The sequence below is a fragment of the Gossypium hirsutum genome, chromosome D13, assembly GCF_007990345.1.
Source record: "Gossypium hirsutum isolate 1008001.06 chromosome D13, Gossypium_hirsutum_v2.1, whole genome shotgun sequence".
In the NCBI taxonomy this organism is placed as follows: domain Eukaryota; kingdom Viridiplantae; phylum Streptophyta; class Magnoliopsida; order Malvales; family Malvaceae; genus Gossypium; species Gossypium hirsutum.
In genome coordinates, this window is record NC_053449.1 from 570,562 (window position 1) to 593,814 (window position 23,253).

Here is a 23,253-nt window from a genome sequence, read left to right on the forward strand (position 1 = left end):
TCTAGGGGTTTCGTAGGGAGCCGCTCAATCATTGGCGTTTTTGGTTACAAGTTAACCAAGGGTTCCATAAGGCAAATCTATCATTTTTATTATTTATTTATTATTATTTTAACTAATTTTATTTATTCTCGTTTTATTTCTAATGTTTCTCTTGTGTCTAGATCCAGGATTCCGCATCAATAACTTAGACACATAATTAGACAACAGTGTAAAAGTGTAGATACATAAATCACAATAAGCGTGATAAGTAAATTGTATGTAAAAAAACTCATATAAATATTATATTAATAGATGAGAACATCTGTATTTAAAAAAAAATCCAGAAAGATGATTGCATACCAAGGCTTGGAACATTGCAATCTTGGTACACAAAAAAGCAAAAAAAAATTAAGCAATAAGATTTCATAGAGCTATAAAATGTATACAACAGTAAATTAACACAAAAAAAAAAAAACAAAGTAGAAAACTAACCCCCACCCCCCCAATTTGCCGTCCACAGTAGTTGTGACCTTATTATATAATCTTCAATTCTTAATAATCTATACTATATATGTATAGAACACAGACACTTAAAACATGCAATAAGCAAACCATGATGATGACCCAAATTTTATGTGAAAATATTAAACCAAGCAAGCATCATAAGCAACAATCCTATCCATGATCTTGGCCACACTATCTTTGGACTCCTTTAACACCTTGATGCTGTTTTTAAGCTTCTCACGCTTTGCAACAATGGCAGGAGATTCCACCAGCATCATCTTTATCCCATGTCCATCTGGTCCCATCAGCTCCTTCACAATCTCATCAATGTCATTGTGTACAAGATTATGAACATGGTATCGTAAATGCAATGCCATGGAATCAACCAATCTCACCTTAAATACCTTCCAATAAGCAACCATTCTCATCTTCAGGTCGAAAGCTTGTTGCAGGATCGAAACATCCGAGTGTTTTCTAAGATGTTCGATTTGGATTTCCCCTAAACCTTGGAGATCCACACTGCAAGGCAGCGGCCGCATGTTTGTTCCAGATATTTGGTTTATGAAATGGTCTTGTTGCTTCATGAGCTTATTCCACTCCATCATGTAATCAGGGTTACATGTATAGCCTGTTAGCTTCTCCATTTCTACAATCTCTTTCACCCTATTGATTGATTGCTCCCTCAGCTTTTGAACAAGGTTGTGAGCAGCTCCTTTCGCGGATACCTTGAGGTGATAATACATTTCCGAGTGGCGCGTCAAAACAGACATCACCACATCGTCTATGTAATCCCAATACTTTTCGCTGAGTTTGATAGGGAGATACGATATCCTCTCGACTTTTCTCCGTAAGATACGAAGGACTGCTTCACAGGGAAGGAAGTTCGGTAGTTCGATCCCCCTAGCATCTTCCAAACCCTTGATCTCTTCTGTTAAAAAGTCTTTTGATAGATTACTTTCCTCGCAGTTGTGAAGCTCATCGGAGAACCGGTTCAGCATTTCAACAAACCGAGCAGTCCCGTGCTTCGTGTTGTCCTCGGGGTATTCATCAAATTCCCCCCTCCAAAGAAGTTTCTTCAGGGATTCTTTAGCTGCTTGAATGATCCTCATCATAGCTTGAGTGGCATCAGCAATAGAAGTTAAGGCCTTTGGCATTTTCTCTAGCTCTGAAACATTTGCATCCAGCTTTGCACTAATGTTTTTAACAATCTCTGGCAAGCACTTTGCAATTGCATTAGCTTGAATTCGGACAAGCTTTTGAGCCAAAACATGAACACCCACAATTGATTTATCAATACGTGACAAATGTGCATTAGTTTCGAACAATCTAGCCTCTTCCTTCCTTGCTTCTTCATAGGATTCATCACCAATCCGATTCCGAACACAAACATAACCAAGTCCTATATTCACATCATCTGCAGTAACCTTGTCAACAAGCCCTTCGGGGGCCCTATCTACTTTAGTAACCACGGCAAGAGTTCTCTCACCATTCTTGTCCACTTGTTGCGACATCCTAATGGATTCACAAGTTGAAAAATCAACCGTAGCCGACAGAACATTAAGGATAATGCTTTCCTTTGGTGTTATGTACTGCATGATGATGTCCCGGATCTGCTCATATATGTTGTCGGGCTGACCATGGACAGGAACTCTGGTAATTCCAGGAAGATCAACCATGGTAAGATCAGGAACCCCATCTTTTCTCACCACCAAAGTCAAAGGGATGTCAGATATGCTCTTACCCGGGCCTGCAACCTCATCAGTTGCAATGTTTATGGCTGTTGCAATCTGGGGTTCCTCCACTGGGACCGTTTTGCCATTGTACTCCAAGTAGAGCTCTAGCCCTTGCCTTGCATGGTTCTGCAACCTGATTATAAGAGGTACCCTGGTGCAAATGCCCTGGCTACGAGGAAGGTTAACACCAGCCAAGGATTCAAGAACACTAGACTTGCCTGATGACTGGTCTCCAACCACAACAATTGTGGGGAGCTGTATGCCTTCTTTCATCACCATGAGCAGCCTGAGCCTGTCGATGACATCAAGCAAAGGTCGGATTTTGTCATTGTATGATGAAATAATTGGGGCTTGGGCTGCTGCTGCTCCCACCACCTTAGGTTCTTCCATAGGAGGAGTTGCTGGTTGAGAATCTTCATAATCATTGATGACACCAATGCTCCCTGAATCAGCTTCATCATAGCTACCCATTTTTTAGAAGTCGAGACAGGATGGGAATTGGCCAAACTTGATGTTTTAGATGGTTTTTTTTGTTGGAAGTTGGAAAGCAATAAACTTGAACTAAAGTGAAGACAAATTCAATGAAGCATGTTTGGCTTTATAATGAAAATTAAAATAGGGTAAAGCAACCGAAATTAGGAACAATAAAGCGATAGCATCCTATACCAAACCCCAAGAAACAAGCAAACGAAGCTACAATGGGAATGGAAAACTTTATGTTATACTTTGAATTGTAGAAAATAATGATACAAGGACAGAAGAGAGGAAACAGAACAAAATCAAATCGTGACCAACCAAAAGATGAGTGTGTCGATGACAGAAAGTTCGAAACATAAACAGCCCCACAAGTTCCTACAGGAACTAGACAGCAGAACTATATGAAACAATGTATTCACATTGAAGTTTCGGATAGATGCCACGTACAAGCCATGTTGCCATTACCTCATATGCTCTTTGTGTCAAATGAGCTCCATCCCAACTAAGCTGTTCATTAGGGTTTCGCATACCGGTACTTTTGGATCTCCGCACCAACTTGATAAGCCAGAATTGTAGTCTTCCCCAATTCCGCAGCAAGCTTTTTGCAATGATGTTGGATCAAAACCAGATGAGATTTTTCGAAAACTCAGAACATGACTAGAACCATTCACAGTACGATCACATAAACTTATGGATGCAAATAAATCAGACTTACCAAGCAGATCAGCTTTGCTCAAAAGCCACAGGAATGCATTGTAGTAGTCACCGTAGACAACGATTACATCTGGATGTTTTTCTTTTAGCTGATCAGCAATAGCTTGTTGAAGAAGATGATTATGATAGATTGAAAAAAAGGCTTGACTTCGTCCCTTTCGTATACCTACTCTAAGACAAAAAAAAAATCATTTTATTAATTAAGCTTTTTGTTTATTAATAATTTGTTTTTTTTTCAAATTCATTAAATACAATTAAAAACATTTGGAAGAAAAATCTAATGGTAGACTAGATATAGTTAAGATAATATCTAACAGAGAGATCGATGTTCGAGTATTTGTTGAAGTTCCTACGTAACTTTTAATAATTTTACAAACGGATAGAGATAATAGTTTATTCGAACATTTATTTTTAATAGAGTGAAGAAACCCAATTATTTAATTTATGGGTAAACTACATAAAGGGTAACATAAGTATAAAAAGTTACAAAATGTTCATCTAACTATTCAATATTGTTTTTTTAGATCACCCGGCTAACGGTGGCTACTTTTAAAATTTGAATAATAGAAATTTAACCCTCAACACTTATATATTGTATCAATTTAGTCTTGATTCTAAAAAAAAAATTTAACTCTCAACATTTACACATTGTATAATTTGATCTCTCTTTTTGTAATTTTGCTTTTCTTTGTGACATTTAGTGTTAATTTTAAAAGAATAAGAAAAGAAAAAAAATATTATCTTAGATTTCTGGGTGCTCCTATTTTTATATATTTTTAATCAAATTTAACTGATAAATTTATTTTTAACTTTTTAAGTGAAAGGGTAAAGAAAAACAAAGTTGTACTAGAAAAAAGAAGATCAAACTACCCAATGTATAAATGTTGATAGTTAATTATTTCTGGAATCAAGATTAAATTGACATAATTTATAAATATTGAGGGTTAAAGTTGATATTATGCGAATATTAAAAGTTGCCACCGATGATCAGTAACCAAAAAAGACAAAACTGAATAACTTAGTGATCATTTTGTAACTCTTCATAAATTTTAGTACAAAATTAAGTGAATGTTAACGTGTTTGAGGCAAATCTCGATGAACATGTCATGCAACGCATAGCTAAAGGGGTAGATAAGAGCTTTAGACCTCTTTTAGTTAAATGGTATCATTATGATTATAGTGCCTCTTAAATGTCAATTGTTTAATTTAGTTCCTTTCTAGCTTTTATTTAAATGGAACAATTGTAATTTAGACCCTTTTCAAATGTTTAAATTTAATTTCAGTTATTTTAACGTAAAATATTTTAGCTTTGTCCCCTATTTTTTTAATTTTATCTTGGCTCTTCATCACATAATTCATGACTGACATATATGCCATAGGTCATAAGATTGAGTCAAACTATGCAAAAACTCTTTAGTTTCACCTGTTTGAGCACTTCAAGGCGTTCTCACTCTCTAAACCCACCAAGGATCTAGACAAAGTCGGGAGACAAAACTCCGACTGGGGACAATACTGGACTTGCTTATATCTGCTTTATAGTTGTATTTGTAGCATACAATGTATATTTTGTCAAATTTGAATACTTCTTGTTTGCTTGTCTATTATTCTTTTGATAGAAGATACAACTTTCTTTATTTGTATGTCCATATAATTTGTTACATTCGATCTGTGAACCATATTTGACCTTCATATTGTCAACCATGCCACTTGTTCAATGGAAAATTACCTTTGTTGATTTGTTCTTGGTTGACATTAAGTTCAAGGTTCGAATCAGGAAAACCAATCTCTCTCCCCTTATTATATTTATGTATATACATGTATTTGACCTTCATGTTTGTTGGTGAGAAAATGGTACAGAGTAAATTGAATTTTGCTTTTTGTTTGGTGTGTTTCCTAGGGAAAGCTTTATGGAAGCCAACAAGAATGGAAATTTGGTTGATGTTGATCGGAAGGCGTTCGAAACTTGGAAAAAATGAGCGAGGAGGTATAGGTCCCTTGCTCCTCCCACTTTGTCATAACTTTTCATTGGAAGTTTTCTGTTGTAATTTTGTATTGAGTATCGTCCCGAGTATTTTCTTTAATAGGAGAGGAAACCATATGTTACTCAGCCTACATGAAGGATATGACTGAAGCGGATAAAAATATTGTAAAGGTAACTGGGATTCAGAGTTTATGGATGCTAATTTCGTATAATTTAAACTTTCTAGAGCGACCTAAATATGTTGTTGGTGTAATTGGTGAAATTGTTTGTTGTGCTTTCATAGCAATGCTGATACATTCTGAATATTTGATCATGGAACTTGTTCCGTAGATTCTTAATTCAGAACTATGAATAGGGGCATACTAAGGCATACTAAAGATGCATGATTTTGAACTCATGATCCTCTCATCTTTACATAATCTATGTTGCCACTCGGTTTTCTCCCTATCGTTGTCAATTATTGTCATCACAATTGCTTTTCAATGATTTTTTCAGTTAGAATTAGTATCTTTTCCTTGTTTTGTCCACAAAAGCAAGAATGATATATGATAGCTGTGATTTATCTGACAATTAGCTTCTCTAAATCTTTCACCCTAATCAATTGTCAAAAATTTGCTGTTCTAGTGCTTATTGGCTTCTCGTTTTTAACTTGAAAGTTAACTTATCTATTGTTCAAACATCAAAATGGAACAAAGTTTTGCATCATATTCGAAGTTATTAATGAGTTATTTTCTTTAGGTGGATGATGAGGCTGATTCAGCAATGGTTGGGAAATTTGATGAGGTTTGTATATATGTTTGGAGCACAAAAAACATAGCAAATATAGATAAATTTACGTATTGTATATCTACTTGTGCTTAAACTAAGTCATTCCCCTGCCAGTTGAGGCTCTGAAACCTTTGGGCACTGAAGTTCGAGTTTCACTATGTAAATCATGTGTTGGTTCTCCCCCAGATTTATTTTGTTTACTTAGTTAGAGTTGAGTTAGCTTCAGTGAATGTAACGATTGATTATGTTAGTTCCCCCTCTTTTGCCACCTCTTCTTCGTTGAATTTACAGTTCTATGAAGATTATGGGTACTATGAAACATCTGATGATGATGGTGAACCATACCACTCTGGAGGATTCAAGAGCTTAAACACAACTGAACAGTAATCGAAGTCTTCCCCACATTTCAGTTCAATTACCTAACTTAACCGCAATCATATATTGTGCACAAGACCGATAAGTTATGGCTTTCATGAAGCAGGGAAACTGCTATCGAGGGCGGAACTTGAAGATGTTCTGGTTTTTGTTTCATGTCAATGGACCTTATCCAACTGGCAATGGTGGAAAAAAAAAGTTTGCCATTTTGATTCATTTGTTAAGGCAAATCATTTGGCTATTGTAAAGTAGTTATAGGGGTTTTAGCCTTCGAAGCAGATTGGTATTTGTTTTGCTATTTGGCAGTGGCAGTGGCAATGGCAATGGGGGTTTCACAGGTGAGTGGCAAGGGCTATAGAGGAAGCATCATTTTGTCTATATTTTTTTAGTTTTATGGAATTTGGTTGATGGAATAGGTGATATGTTGGGTTGGATAAAATAATCTATATTTTATTGAAGTTATGTTTGTTTTTATCTGTTAGAAAATTGAAGAATGATATTAGAAAATATTTAGTCAAATAATTTGTATTAATAATAGTTAATTATGCCTTTGTGGCTAAGCTCATGGAAATCATTTAAAAATAAAATCTAATAAATAATTAAACATATGATTTAAAATTAATAATAATAACAAAGTAATATGTACGAAATTTAAATAGGTAAATACATTTGATTAAGCTTTATGTTCTGTTCTAAATTTGGTTTCTTAATACTTCTTCTGAATAAGTTGGTGTCGAGTTGATTCATGATACCAATTTAGTCACATGGTTAAATAACTATATAGATACAAAAGTTAAATATTTAAGATGATTGATGCCTTCTGAACATAACACCATTTAAATTTATATAAATGTATGAAAATACGAAAAATACTCAATAACAATATTTATTAATAATTTAAATTTTGATTTTTTTTAGTTTTCTTTTATTCAATTGGTGTCAAGTTAAATCGTGACGCTGATTCAGTTACAATATATAGAATATGACGTGAGTGACAGACCAATTTTATTTAAAATTTTAATATAAAATAACAATAAAGGTTTGATTGAAACGGAAAAATTAAAGATTTAAGTTGCTTGATGTCTTATGTAAAGGTTTAAATCGCATCATTTGCTTATTTCCTTAAGTTTAAGTTGTTCCTTATAACTTTTATAAAAATGTGTGAAAATACAAAAACACCCTATGATAATGTTTATTAATTGTTTAAAATTTGAGTTTTTAGTACTTCTCTAATTAAATTAGTGTCGAGTTGATTCGTAACATCAACTCAATCACACTTAAATTAAAGTTTCCATACATAGAACACCAGGTGGGTGAGAGTGATAGACGAGATTTATGAAAAAAATTCATGTAAAATAACAATGAAGTTTCGGTTAAAATAATAAATTTAATTTGTAATATTTATAATGATAAATTTACACAGAATACTTGCCATTTGCATATTTTTTATAAGTTTATTTTATTTTTTAAAATAAAGTTTATATAAAGGTATGAAATGCAAAACTACCTTATAATAATATTTATTAATCGTTAAAATTTTGATTTTTTTAATACTTTGTCTAATCGAGTTGGTGTCGAGTTAGTCAATGATATAATTTAGACATATAATTAGACAACAGTGTAAAAGTGTAGATACATAGATCACAATGCGCGTGATAAGCAAATTTTATGTAAAAAAAAACTCATATAAATATTATATTAATAGATGAGAACATCTGTATTTAATAATTAGACAACAGTGTAAAAATGTAGACACATAGATTACAATGGGCGTGATAAGCAAATTTTATGTAAAAAAACTCATATAAATATTATATTAATAGATGAGAACATCAGTATTTAAAAAAAAAATCCAGAAAGCTGATTGCATACCAAGGCTTGGAACATGGCAATCATGGTACACAAAAAAGCCAAAAAAAATTTAGCAATAAGATTTCATAAAGATATAAATTGTTTACAACAGTAAATTAACACAAGAAAATAAAAATAAAACAAAGTAGAAAACTAACCCCCACCCCCAATTTGCCGTCCACAGTAGTTGTGACCTTATTATATAATCTTCAATCCTTAATAATCTATACTATATATATAGAACACAGACACTTAAAACATGCAATAAGCAAACCATGATAATGACCCAAATTTTATGTGAAAATATTAAACCAAGCAAGCATCATAAGCAACAATCCCATCCATGATCTTGGCCACACTATCTTTGGACTCCTTTAACACCTTGATGCTGTTTTTAAGCTTCTCACGCTTTGCAACAATGGCAGGAGATTCCACCAGCATCATCTTTATCCCATGTCCATCTGGTCCCATCAGCTCCTTCACAATCTCATCAATGTCATTGTGTACAAGATTATGAACATGGTATCGTAAATGCAATGCCATGGAATCAACCAATCTCACCTTAAATACCTTCCAATAAGCAACCATTCTCATCTTCAGGTCGAAAGCTTGTTGCAGGATCGAAACATCCGAGTGTTTTCTAAGATGTTCGATTTGGATTTCCCCTAAACCTTGGAGATCCACACTGCAAGGCAGCGGCCACATGTTTGTTCCAGATATTTGGTTTATGAAATGGTCTTGTTGCTTCATGAGCTTATTCCACTCCATCATGTAATCAGGGTTACATGTATAGCCTGTTAGCTTCTCCATTTCTACAATCTCTTTCACCCTATTGATTGATTGCTCCCTCAGCTTTTGAACAAGGTCGTGAGCAGCTCCTTTCGCGGATACCTTGAGGTGATAATACATTTCCGAGTGGCGCGTCAAAACAGACATCACCACATCGTCTATGTAATCCCAATACTTTTCGCTGAGTTTGATAGGGAGATACGATATCCTCTCGACTTTTCTCCGTAAGATACGAAGGAATGCTTCACAGGGAAGGAAGTTCGGTAGTTCGATCCCCCTAGCATCTTCCAAACCCTTGATCTCTTCTGTTAAAAAGTCTTTTGATAGATTACTTTCCTCGCAGTTGTGAAGCTCATCGGAGAACCGGTTCAGCATTTCAACAAACCGAGCAGTCCCGTGCTTCGTGTTGTCCTCGGGGTATTCATCAAATTCCCCCCTCCAAAGAAGTTTCTTCAGGGATTCTTTAGCTGCTTGAATGATCCTCATCATAGCTTGAGTGGCATCAGCAATAGAAGTTAAGGCCTTTGGCATTTTCTCTAGCTCTGAAACATTTGCATCCAGCTTTGCACTAATGTTTTTAACAATCTCTGGCAAGCACTTTGCAATCGCATTAGCTTGAATTCGGACAAGATTTTGAGCCAAAACATGAACCCCCACAATTGATTTATCAATACGTGACAAATGTGCATTAGTTTCGAACAATCTAGCCTCTTCCTTCCTTGCTTCTTCATAGGATTCATCACCAATCCGATTCCGAACACAAACATAACCAAGTCCTATATTCACATCATCTGCAGTAACCTTGTCAACAAGCCCTTCGGGGCCCTATCTACTTTAGTAACCACGGCAAGAGTTCTCTCACCATTCTTGTCCACTTGTTGCGACATCCTAATGGATTCACAAGTTGAAAAATCAACCGTAGCCGACAGAACATTAAGGATAATGCTTTCCTTTGGTGTTATGTACTGCATGATGATGTCCCGGATCTGCTCATATATGTTGTCGGGCTGACCATGGACAGGAACTCTGGTAATTCCAGGAAGATCAACCATGGTAAGATCAGGAACCCCATCTTTTCTCACCACCAAAGTCAAAGGGATGTCAGATATGCTCTTACCCGGGCCTGCAACCTCATCCGTTGCAATGTTTATGGCTGTTGCAATCTGGGGTTCCTCCACTGGGACCGTTTTGCCATTGTACTCCAAGTAGAGCTCTGGCCTTGGACTTGCATGGTTCTGCAACCTGATTATGAGAGGTACCCTGGTGCAAATGCCCTGGCTACGAGGAAGGTTAACACCAGCCAAGGATTCAAGAACACTAGACTTGCCTGATGACTGGTCTCCAACCACAACAATTGTGGGGAGCTGTATGCCTTCTTTCATCACCATGAGCAGCCTGAGCCTGTCGATGACGTCAAGCAAAGGTCGGATTTTGTCATTGTATGATGAAATAATTGGGGCTTGAACTGCTGCTGCTCCCACCACCTTAGGTTCTTCCATAGAAGGAGTTGCTGGTTGAGAATCTTCATAATCATTGATGACACCAATGGTCCCTGAATCAGCTTCATCATAGCTTCCCATTTTCTAGAAGTCGAGACAGGACGGGAATTGGCCAAACTTGATGTTTTAGATGGTTTTTTTTGTTGGAAGTTGGAAAGCAATAAACTTGAACTAAAGTGAAGACAAATTCAATGAAGCATGTTTGGCTTTATAATGAAAATTAAAATAGGGAAAAGCACCAAAAATAGGAACAATAAAGCGATAGCATCCTATACCAAACCCCAAGAAACAAGCAAAGGAAGCTATAATGGGAATGGAAAACTTTAGGTTATACTTTGAATTGTAGAAAATAATGATACAAGGACAGAAGAGAGGAAACAGAACAAAATCAAATCGTGACCGACCAAAAGATGAGTGTGTCGATGACAGAAAGTTCGAAACATAAACAGCACCACTAGTTCCTACAGGAACTAGACAGCAGAACTATATGAAACAATGTATTCACATTGAAGTTTCGGAGAGATGCCACGTACAAGCCATGTTGCCATTAACTCATATGCTCTTTGTGCCAAATGAGCTCCATCCCAACTAAGCCGTTCATTAGGGTTTTCGCATACCGGTACTTTTGGATCTCCGCACCAACTTGATAAGCCAGAATTGTAGTCCCCAATTCCGCAGCAAGCTTTTTGCAATGATGTTGGATCAAAACCTGATGAGATTTTTCGAAAACTCAGAACATGACTAGAACCATTCACAGTACGATCTCATAAACTTCTGGATGCAAATAAATCAGACTTACCAAGCAGATCAGCTTTGCTCAAAAGCCACAGGAATGCATTGTAGTAGTAACCGTAGACAACGATTACATCTTGATGTTTTTCTTTTAGCTCAGCAATAGCTTGTTGAAGAAGATGACTATGATAGATTGAAAAATTATTCTAACTCCTTTAAAATTATATATTTTAATTTTAGCCTAAAAAAAAAAATCTTGACTTGGTCCCTTTCGGGCAAATTACACATAAAAGCATTATTTTTTTAAAATTTACGGAAATAAGCTCGGTATTTTATTATTTACTGGAATGAGTCATTTTCCCCAAAATCGCGTCTACGTTAGCGCGATGTCAGGGGACGTCAGCAAATCGCGCCTCAAAAAAAAAATCTTGACTTGGTCCCTTTCGGGCAAATTACACATAAAAGCCTTTTTTTTTTAAATTTACCGAAATAGGCCCGGTATTTATTATTTACCGGAATGGGCTATTTTTCCCAAAATTGCTTCTACATCAGCGCGATGTCAAGGGACGTCAGAAAATCGCGTCCTCGTAGGCACAATTTGCTGACGTGGAAGCAAATCGCGCTAACGTGGACGCGATTTGCGCCGCACGTGAACAGTACCCTCCGGTCAAAAAATTGACCGTTTATGTTTTTTAGCTTGGAAAACTTTGAAATGCCATAACTTTTCGCTCGGTTGTTCGATTGAGATGATTTTTTTATTTCGAATAACTTTTCGAGATCTACGCGCTGACGGTTGAGACGATTGAGGCGGTTTGCCGCAGTTTTCGTCGAAAAAGATCCTTTTTTACCTCTAAATTTTTATTTTTTTCGGTTTAAAATTAAATTTTGAAACATTCAAATCATTATTTTCCTTATTTATTTGAAGTAAACACCGGATTTTTTTTACAAAATTATTGTATTATTTTTCTGATTTGACACGTGTATGGAATAGGTCCGATAAATCATTAAAACGTAAGTAATATAATTAAGATAATAACAGTATTTTTATAATATGTTAATTAATTAGTTTAGCTTAGTTGGTTAATATGCTTGCTTTTTTCCTTTAGTACCTTGGTTCAAATCTTGTTGGTAATAATTTTGAATCTTTTTTGTACTTGTTGCATTTATTTTTTTAATCAATTAACTCTTCAATATTACATTAATATATATTATTAGTACAATAATATAGACAGATTGACAATTTGAGCTACAATATTATGAATATTAACTACAATACATAATTTGAGCTACATATTACAGTAATACATATTGGGCAAAATACCAAAAAACCCTATTTTTTTAAAATTTACCGAAATGGGCCCGATATTTTATTATTTATCGAAATGGGTCATTTTCCCCGAAATCGCGTCCACGTCAGCGCGATGTCATGGGACGTGTCAGAAAATCGCGTCCTCGTAGGCGCGATTTGTGTTCACATAAGCAAAGCGCGCTGACGTGGACGCGATTTTCTAACACGTCCCCTGATATCGCGCTGACGTGGACGCGATTTAAGGGAAAATGGCCTATTCCGGTAAATAATAAAATACCGGGTCCATTTCGGTAAATTTAAAAAAAATAGGGTTTTTTTGGTATTTTACTCGTCCCTTTCGCATACCTACTCTAAGACAAAAAAATCATTTTATTTAAGCTTTTTGTTTATTAATAATTTTTTTTTCAATGTGATTCATTAAATACAATTAAAAATATTTGGAAGAGAAATCTAGTCGTAGACTAGATAGTTAAGATAATATCTAACAGAGAGGTCGATGTTCGAGTGTTTGTTGAAGTTCTTACGTAACTTTTAACAATTTTACTGATAACACTCTAGAATACGTATTTTTATATATTAATTATGTATTTATTCTAAGAATGATGCTACTAATTTGAGCTATTTATGATCTTTTATCTCATAAGGACTAAATTTGAGGTAAAAACAAAATTAATGGCCAAGAACGTGAATTTAGAGATACAATAGGCCAATGTGCTACACAAGAAAAAGTTGTTGCCAAAAGTGCAAGTGTGGAGGACACAAGGGTTGAGATGCAAAAAGAAGAGATTTTATTCTATCAGACTCTATTTTAATTATATTAGGATAATTAATATTAAGATAATTATTAAAGATTATTTAATTTTAGGATTTAATTTTATTTATCTTTATTTATCTTTAATTAAATGTATTTATCGTTTGGCAATTTAAGTAGGATTAGACTATCTCCCCTAGCACTATAAATAGGGGTGAAGTGAGTCAAAAGAGGATCCATCTTTTTTGTAAACACTCTCTCCTCAAAAGTCTAGGCTTTTGTTCTTCTCATATTTCATTTAAATAAAATCTCAATTTTTATTTATTTTCTTTTCTACCACAATCATGAGCCACTAAACCTATCTAGCCAAAGGTTGTCGAAAATCTCCAAAATAGTTTATGAGGCTTAGAATTCGTACTTAGCTTTCTCAATGAGTGTTCATCGTTTCTCTGCACTACGAGACTGACGCTTTCGTCGATGTCCCTTAAGAAGTAAGCTTTTCAATGTATGCAAAGGTGGCCACTTTGTATGTTTTGGGAAAGTTGCACAGTCGGTTTGTAAAATAGGGTAAAGCACCAAAAATAGGAACAATAAAGCGATAGCATCCTATACCAAACCCCAAGAAACAATCAAAGGAAGCTACAATGGGAATGGAAAACTTTAGGTTATACTTTGAATTGTAGAAAATACATCTTATATTCCGTATTGGATTGTAGAAAATAATGATACAAGGACAGAAGAGAGGAAACAGATCAAAATCAAATCGTGACCAACCAAAAGATGAGTGTGTGGATGACAGAAAGTTCGAAACATAAACAGCCCTACTAATTCCTACAGGAACTAGACAGCAGAACTATATGAAACAATGTATTCACATTGAAGTTTCGGATAGATGTCACGTACAAGCCATGTTGCCATTAACTCATATGCTCTTTGTGTCAAATGAACTCCATCCCAACTAAGCCGTTCATTAGGGTTTTCGCATACCGGTACTTTTGGATCTCCGCACCAACTTGATAAGCCATAATTGTAGTCTCCCCCAATTCCGCAGCAAGCCTTTTGCAATGATATTGGATCAAAACCTAATGAGATTTTTCGAAAACTCAGAACATGACTAGAACCATTCACAGTACGGTCTCATAAACTTATGGATGCAAATAAATCAGACTTACCAAGCAATCAGCTTTGCTCAAAAGCCACAGGAATGCATTGTAGTAGTCACCGTAGACAACGGTTTCATCTGGATGTTCTTCTTTTAGCTCAGCAATAGCTTGTTGAAGAAGATAATTATGATAGATTGAAAAATTATTCAACTCCTTTAAACAATGAAGTTCATCATAAGCAGTAGAATCATCTGTTTGGTATTTGGTGAGATATACAGGAAAGCAGCCTATGGGGAAGTTTCCAGGAACAACTAACCGAGTAGCACCATATCCGATAACTCTCTACACAGTGGAACTTATGAGAAACAGGGTTTCAATGATTAGAAGTGATATAATCAGATGTCTCTTGAAAGAAAACTTACTTTGGTAGCTTGTTTTATCGTTTCTACTACCTCGGGCACCATGGTCTTAACCTCTTCTATGGTTTTTCCTTGCCAAAAGGCGTAGTTATAGTCATTTCCTCCTATCTCCCCAACCATGAAAAGAGCTTTCCCATTTTTCTTGAAGCAATCTACCAAATATAACACCTCAAGTGGTTATTTGTGTTAATCCATTCTGAACATCGTTATTATACCTGATTACCTAACCAGGAGGCCTCATTAGACCAACCGCTCCATCATGGAGGTCTCGCCTGCATGATAGCTCAACCAACTAAAGACACTCATGTGCCTTGTCACACGAGCCACCACAAGGTCATATCAAGATCCACTCAGGACCTGCTCCTGTCACATCTAGTACAGGCTCTATCACTCGACCATTAAGTCTACAAGAATAATCTATCTTCAACCTCTGCTAGCAGCTCTTGACACTCACGTGTGAGCCACCTTCAACCTCTTCCACCACATCCTATATCAACAAACATATATATATGTTGTGCGGAAGCGTGTAAAAGAGTAAAATTATTGTATTAAAAAATCACACTAAGTTCAATTCCCAGGAAAGAGAGGTGGATCACAAGGATCGCTTAAGTACCAGGTCTTTCCTAGCCAGAATATCCCTCAATCGTAATTTAATAGCACAATAAATCACTATAATCACACACACAATTCATGCAGAATAATACAATAAAGAACACAAGAATTTAACGAGGTTCAGCAAATTTTGCCTACGTCCTCGGGCACTACCAAATATATTTCACTCTAAAATACAAGTGAGAATTTACAAAGAGAGAGAGAGAAAACAATGCCTTAAGTAGAGAATGGCAAGTTTGAGATACAGAATGAGAGATGGTTATGCCTATTTATAGTTGAGGTTCAGGGATCAACTTGCAAAGTCACTTTACAATTAGGGACCATATATTACAAATATCTCAGATTTTATTATGCCAATATCTCGATACCCATATCTTTGACTTTCCAATATTTGATACCCATATCTTTGACTTATTATTTGATACCCATATCTTTGATTTTCCATAAATATGGATAATTCCCAATAATCTCCACCTTGAAGATTTGATTCGAGTAATCTTATCTTCACACAATTCTCTCTGCCTTTGTCAACAACACTTGATAGTGCCTTCTTCAACTGTTAAACATGCAGAATATTGATCAAGTTCAAACAATGTTCGAACTTGATTGTTGTTACCACCTTGGTCATCATATCTGCGGGATTATCTGCAGTCTTAATCTTCTGAAGGTGAATTTTCCCCTCATCAATAATTTCCCGCACAAAGTGGAAACGTACGTCGATATGCTTTGTACGTGCATGATAGACTTGATTCTTTGCTAAATGAATAGCACTTTGACTATCACAATACACATTAATATGCTCCTGGACCAATCCCAAGGTTTTAACCATACCTTGTAACCAAATAGCTTCCTTTACAGCCTCTGTTACAGCCATGTATTCAGCTTCTGTGGTTGACAACGCAACTGTAGACTGCAGTGTAGACTTCCAACTTATTGGTCCTCCAGCAAGAGTAAACACATAACCAGTGGTTGATCTTCGTTTGTCCAAATCACCGGCATAATCAGAATCAACGTACCCAACAACACCTTTACCAAGTGTAGTATCCTGCTTGAACAGTAATCCAATATCCATGGTCTTATGAATATACCGTAGAATCCATTTCACAGCTTGCCAATGTCCTTTTCCAGGATTATGCATATACCTGCTCACTATACTAACTGCTTGTGAAATGTCGGGTCTTGTACACACCATTGCATACATCAAGCTACCTACTGCATTAGAATACGGAACTTGTAACATGTATTCTTGTTCCGTATTTGTCGAAGGAGATAGTTGAGCAGAAAGCTTGAAATGAGAAGCCAACGGAGTACTTACAGCTTTAGTCTGCTCGTTCATGCCAAACTTCTGTAGTATCTTCTTTAAATATTGCTTCTGAGATAAACTAACTCTGCCATGAGCTCTATCCCTACATATTTCCATGCCAAGGATCTTCTTAGCTTCACCTAGATCTTTCATCTCAAACTCAAGGTTGAGTTGAGTCTTCAATCTCTCAATTTCAACTTTACTCTTAGATGCTATCAACATATCATCAACATATAAGAGCAAGTATACGAAAAATCCTTCTTGTAGCTTCTGAAAATACACGCAATGATCAAATTTACTTCTTGTATACCTTTGCCCTTTCATGAACTGATCAAATCGCTTGTACCACTGCCTTGGAGATTGTTTCAATCCATAAAGCGACTTTGTCAGTTTGCAAACCCAATTTTCTTTATCAGCAACCTTGAATCCATCTGGCTAAGTCATATAGATTTCCTCTTCCAAATCACCGTGTAAAAATGCGGTCTTCACATCGAGTTGAACTAGTTCAAGATCATATTGCGCAACCAAGGCTAGCAAAATCCGAATAGACGAATACTTCACAACTGGAGAAAATACTTCATTGTAGTCTATTCCTTCTTTCTGAGCGTAACCCTTTGCTACCAATCTAGCCTTGTATCGAACTTCATTTTTATCAGGAAATCCTTCCTTCTTTGCATATACCCATTTGCATCCAATTGCCTTCTTTCCTTTAGGTAGTGTCACCAACTCCCAAGTCCTATTTTTATGAAGAGACTGCATTTCTTCATTCATAGCTTGCTTCCACTTTACACTATCAGAGTTACTTCTTGCTTCTGTGTAAGTAGAAGGAACATCATCATCTACAATTGGAAGTGCTTAGGCCACCATATCATCAAAGCGAGCAGGCATACGAATCTCTCTTCTTGGCCTTCTATATGCAATTGAATCATGTTGCTATAGAAGTTCTTGGGTCGAAACTTCTTCATCATTTGTTCCTTCAATATTAGCTGGATCATCATTAACCTTTTCAAGCTCCACCTGCTGCAAAGTGCCACTAGTTGTGTTATCCTTTTGTGAATCATTGTTCTTCATCATGGTTGATTCATCAAAAGTCACATCTCTACTGAAAATTATTTTCCTTGTATCAGGACACCAGAGACGGTATCCTTTTACTCCACCAGTTATACCCATGAATAATGCTTTCTTTGCTCTTGGGTCTAACTTAGATTCTTTTACATGATAATATGCAGTGGAACCAAAAATATGTAAAGAATCATAATCAGTAGCAGGTTTACCAGCCCACCTCTCCATAGGAGTTTTTCCATTTATTGCAGCTGATGGCAACCGATTAATTAGATGGCACGCATATGTAACTGCCTCAGCCCAAAATTCTTTGCCCAATCCAGCATTGGACAACATACATCGAACTTTCTCCAGTATAGTCCGATTCATACGTTCTGCCACCCCATTCTGTTGTGGTGTATCTCGAACAGTGAAGTGTCGTACAATACCTTCATCGTGACATACTTGTAGAAATGGATCATTCTTGTACTCAGTACCATTGTCTGATCGAAGTCGTTTGACTTTTCGACCAGCCTGGGTCTCCACCATCTTCTTCCATTTCAGAAATACATCCAAAACTTCATTTTTCCTTTTCATTAGATACACCCATACTTTTCTTGAATAATCATCAACAAAAGTAACAAAATAGTGCATACCTCCCAAAGAAGCCACTTTAGTAGGTCCCCACACATCACTGTGAACGTAGTCCAGAATTTCTTTTGTATTGTGAATTGCTGAACCAAATTTTATCCTCGTCTGCTTGCCCAGAACACAATGTTCACAGAATTCCAATTTTCAAGAATTTGCACCTTTCAACAAGCCTTGCTTCGCCAAACTCTGCAAAGCTTTTTCACCAGCATGTCCCAATCGCATATGCCATAACCTGGTAGCCTCTGAATCTGCATCTTTCGTAAAAGCTGTTGATGTTGATCCAATAACTGTACTTCCATTTAAATAGTACAGATTATTCCTTCTTGTGCCTTTCATCACCGTCAATACCCCTGCTACTACCTTTAGTAATCCATCTCTCAAAGTGATTGTGAGCCCTTTAGATTCTAGGACCCCTAATGAGATAAGATTTTTCTTCAAGCTAGGTATGTAGCGAACATCTGTCAAGACTTGAATTGAGCCGTCGTGATTCTTCAATTAGATTGTACCTACTCCCATTGTCTTACAAGCGCTATCATTGCCCATAAAAACAACTCCACCTTCTAGTTCTTTAAGACTAGAAAACCAGTCCTTATTAGGACACATATGGTAAGTACATCCCGAATCCAAAATCCACTCATCTGTATGACATGCCATTGCCATGCCAACCAAGCTAAAGTCTGACTCCTCATCATGCTCCGCTACACATGCATCAGAAATAGCTTTACCCTTTTGTAACTTAGGACAATTCTTTTTCCAATGCCCTTTCTCACGACAAAAAGCACATTCATCTTTGGCAGGTCTCCCTTTGGACTTACTCCTTCTACCAGATTTGTTGCTGCGCGAACGACTTCTTACTGTTAAGACTTCTGTAGTTGTATCTCTGTGATCTTTTTTATCTTTCTTTCGAGTCTCAGATCTATACAACGCACTACAGACTGCATCAAATGTGATTGTATCCTTCCCATGAAGCAATGTGGTGGTAAGATGATCATATTCATCAGGAAGAGAATTCAACAACAGTAATGCCTTGTCTTCATCTTCAAATTTCTCATCCAAATTTAGCAAGTCTGCTAAAATTTTATTGAATGAGTTCACATGGTCATTCATCGACATACCGGGTGCATACGTAAATCGATAAAGTTTCTTTTTCATATAAAGCCTATTTTTAAGACTTTTTGTTAGAAACTTTTCTTCCAGTGTATCCCACAACTTCTTCGCTGATGTCTCCCTCATGACAGAGTGCTTCTGCTCTTTGGCCAAACATAGGCGAATTGTTCCACATGCCTGTCTATTGATCTTGGCCCACTCCTTGTCATCCATCTTGTCAGGTTTTTCTTTAAGGGCTATATCCAGCTCTTGCTGACATAAGACATCCAGGATCTCACATTGCCACATACCAAAATTATTGGTACCATCAAATTTCTCTACTTCAAATTTCGCATTGGTCACAGTAGTCTTTGACGATGACTTTTCCATTTTTTTTCTCCTCAATCCCAACTACAGTACGTGAACAGTGCCGTGAACGATCGTATTCCCCAAGTACGAATCTAGCTCTGATACCAATTGTTGTGCGGAAGCGTGTAAAAGAGTAAAATTATTGTACTAAAAAATCACACTAAGTTCAATTCCCAGGAAAGAGAGGTGGATCACAAGGATCGCTTAAGTACCAGGTCTTTCCTAGCCAGAATATCCCTCAATCATAATTTAATAGCACAATAAATCACTACAATCACACACACAATTCATGCAGAATAATACAATAAAGAACACAAGAATTTAACGAGGTTCAGCAAATTTTGCCTACGTCCTCGGGCACTACCAAATATATTTCACTCCAAAATACAAGTGAGAATTTACAAAGAGAGAGAGAGAAAACAATGCCTTAAGTAGAGAATGGCAAGTTTGAGATACAGAATGAGAGATGGTTATGCCTATTTATAGTTGAGGTTCAGGGATCAACTTGCAAAGTCACTTTACAATTAGGGACCATATATTGCAAATATCTCAAATTTTATTATGCCAATATCTCGATACCCATATATTTGACTTTCCAATATTTGATACCCATATCTTTGACTTATTATTTGATACCCATATCTTTGATTTTCCATAAATATGGATAATTCCCAATAATATATATATAGGAAAGATGCTAACCTTTGTTACCACGACAAGTTGTATTGAAATAGCTAAACATCCAGTCAAGTTGTCTACTTAAAGATATGCTGGTAGGCACAAAGGAAACATTCCACTTGGCTAAATCTTCTGCAGACATGGCAGTAGCTCCGGCAAACGCGAAATTAAGCCCATAATCAAATAATCCATCTTTGTTTAAGTAAGGATCAAGAAAAGGAATTCCAGCAGATAGTGCTGTTCAAATGTTCAAAACACGAAACAGTAAACACACTGGTTAAAAAAAAGTTAATTAAACCAACAAAAATCAATACAAATATAATCATTAATCATCTTCCTAAACCTTTCTAGTATGGGGTTGACACTTTTTTAGAGAAAAAAGAGATTGATTCTTCTCCAAGCAATGCACCCAACGTGTATGGTCTCAGTGAAGCTTTTGATTAGAATTTAGTATTTTACCTATATAATCAATCATCAACAAACCATCGGAGCATCTCCCAGTTGCTTTCTTGAAGGTTTCTCCATATGGTAACCTTGCAAATTTTGATGAAGGGTTGTCTTGCACATCATTACCCGTATCTGCTATGGAATCCCCGAGCTGATATATGGCATCGAAATTGCAGCTGCTAAGGATATGTTGATTGTTGCATGTAACGAAGTTGAAGAAAGAGATGATAATTAGTATAGAGAACACAAAACCTGGTGGTGAAGATTTACTAGAAGCCATATATGGAGAAATGGTATTACTGGGTATTTAGCATCTAAATCTTAGCTCCCCCTAAAAAGGTATATAGTTGTGCTCCTACAGGTAGCTTTGAATCAGGGACGGCACCAAAGGGGCAGTCAAAGGCCTTAGCACCCCCCAAACGAAAAATTATTATTTTAGTCCCTTGAAATTTTTTAAATTATAAGTTAGGTAAAAATACACTTTGACCCCACAAGATGATTTTTTTTAATTTAATTCTTTTAAGATTATAAATAACAAACATATAGAAAGATAAAATTATATTTTAACCTTTTTAAAATTATATAATTTAATTTTAGCCTCAAAAATAAAGTCTTGACTTGGTCCCTTTCGTATACCTACTCTTAGACAAAAAAAAATCATTTTATTTAAGCTTTTTGTTTATTAATAATGAGTTTTTTTTCTCAATGATTCATTAAATACAATTAAAAAATATTTGGAAGAGAAATCTAGCAGTAGACTAGATAGTTAAGATGATATCTAACAGAGAGGTCGATGTACGAGTGTTTGTTGAAGCTCCTATGTAACTTTTAACAATTTTACAAACTGATAGAGGTAATGGTTTCTTTGATCATTTATTTTTAATACGAGTAAAGAAACCTAATTATTTAATTATGGGTAAAATACACAAGGAGTCACCCAACTATGAAGAGTTAAAAAAAAGACAATGGTGGTAACTTTTAAAATTAGCATAATAGCAATTTAACCCTTAACGTTTATATATTGTATCAATCTAGTCTTGATTCTATTTTTTTTAACTCTCAACATTTACACATTGTATAATTTAGTCTTTCTTTTTGTAATTTTGTTTTTCTTTGTGACATTGAGGGTTAATTTTAAAAGAAAAAGAAAAGATAAAAAGTATTATCTTGGATTTCTGGGTGCTCCTATTTTTTTTATATATTTTTAATCAAATTTAACTGATAAATTTATTTTTAACTTTTTAGTTAAAAGAGTAAAGAAAAACAAAGTTGTACAAAAAAAAAATCAAACTACGCAATGTATAAATGTTGAGAGTTAATTGTTTGAGGAAACAAGATTAAATTGACATAATTTATAAATATTAAGGGTTAAAGTTGATATTATGCTAATTTTAAAAGTTGCCATTGATGATCAGTGACCAAAAAAGACAAAAGCGAATAATTTAGTGATCATTTTGTAACTTTTTATAATTAAATGACAAAAAAATTACGTAATTTAATCTTTAATTATTTGTTTTGGACATTGATTATTTAATAACTAATAACATTCAATAATTGACGTTAAAAAATTGTTTGTATGATGAAGTCATTGTCATCACCCAAAAGATGTACATATAAAAGGAGTCACAATCGGCCTCTACCAAATTGATTTTAGAAAGTAGACGCTAACTATTTGAAATATAATTGTTGTATCTTAATTTATAAGTTATTATATTATTATATAAGCATAATTTTCTTTTGGTAGATAAAGATTATTTCTTTCTAAATAATCTTTCAAAGTTATTAAATAATCGTTGAATTTTTTTGTAATTTGGAGTACAAAATTAAGTGAATGTTAACGTGTTTGAGGCGAATCTCGATGAACATGTCATGCAAATGCAACGCATAGCTAAAGGAGTAGATAAGAGCTTTAGACCTCTTAAATGTCAGTTGTTCAATTTAGTTCCTTTCTAGCTTTTATTTAAATGGAACAATTGTAATTTACACCCTTTTCAAATGTTTAAATTTAATTTGGGTTATTCTAATGTAAAAAGTTTTAGCTTTGTCCCCTATTTTTTTTAATTTTACTCTTGGCTCTTCATC

At 35.4% G+C, this 23,253-nt stretch overlaps 2 protein-coding genes, 1 long non-coding RNA gene and 1 pseudogene across 4 annotated transcripts; 1 reads left to right on the plus strand and 3 right to left on the minus strand.

Annotated features, from left to right (window-relative positions):
- Positions 1-387: 387 nt before the first annotated feature.
- Positions 388-3,581, minus strand: LOC121225505 (dynamin-related protein 4C). 2 transcript variants are annotated; one of them, XM_041109828.1, is made up of 2 exons: positions 3,409-3,581; positions 388-3,291 (listed from the first exon to the last, which is right to left on the minus strand). In XM_041109828.1, exon 2 carries the CDS (start codon positions 2,685-2,687, stop codon positions 624-626), a length of 2,064 nt encoding a protein of 687 aa, XP_040965762.1. In that variant the 5' UTR covers positions 2,688-3,291; positions 3,409-3,581; the 3' UTR covers positions 388-623. The 2 variants fall into 2 exon arrangements, with proteins under 2 accessions (XP_040965762.1, XP_040965763.1); XM_041109829.1 differs by lacking the exon at positions 3,409-3,581 and having other exon boundaries at positions 388-794; positions 879-3,204.
- Positions 3,582-5,441: 1,860 nt separating this feature from the next.
- LOC121225506 (uncharacterized) lies at positions 5,442-7,073 on the plus strand. The gene is made up of 3 exons (XR_005923383.1): positions 5,442-5,559; positions 6,127-6,171; positions 6,448-7,073. It is a non-coding gene; the product is annotated as an uncharacterized lncRNA (long non-coding RNA).
- A 1,378-nt stretch (positions 7,074-8,451) lies between these two features.
- Positions 8,452-11,606, minus strand: LOC121225507 (dynamin-related protein 4C-like; annotated as a pseudogene).
- Positions 11,141-21,451, minus strand: LOC107944367 (GDSL esterase/lipase At5g03980). Its single transcript, XM_041109772.1, has 7 exons — positions 21,184-21,451; positions 20,749-20,961; positions 14,988-15,160; positions 14,635-14,907; positions 14,450-14,544; positions 11,470-11,585; positions 11,141-11,379 (listed from the first exon to the last, which is right to left on the minus strand). The coding sequence occupies exons 1-7, from the start codon at positions 21,449-21,451 to the stop codon at positions 11,141-11,143; spliced, it is 1,377 nt and encodes a 458-aa protein (XP_040965706.1).
- Positions 21,452-23,253: the final 1,802 nt, after the last annotated feature.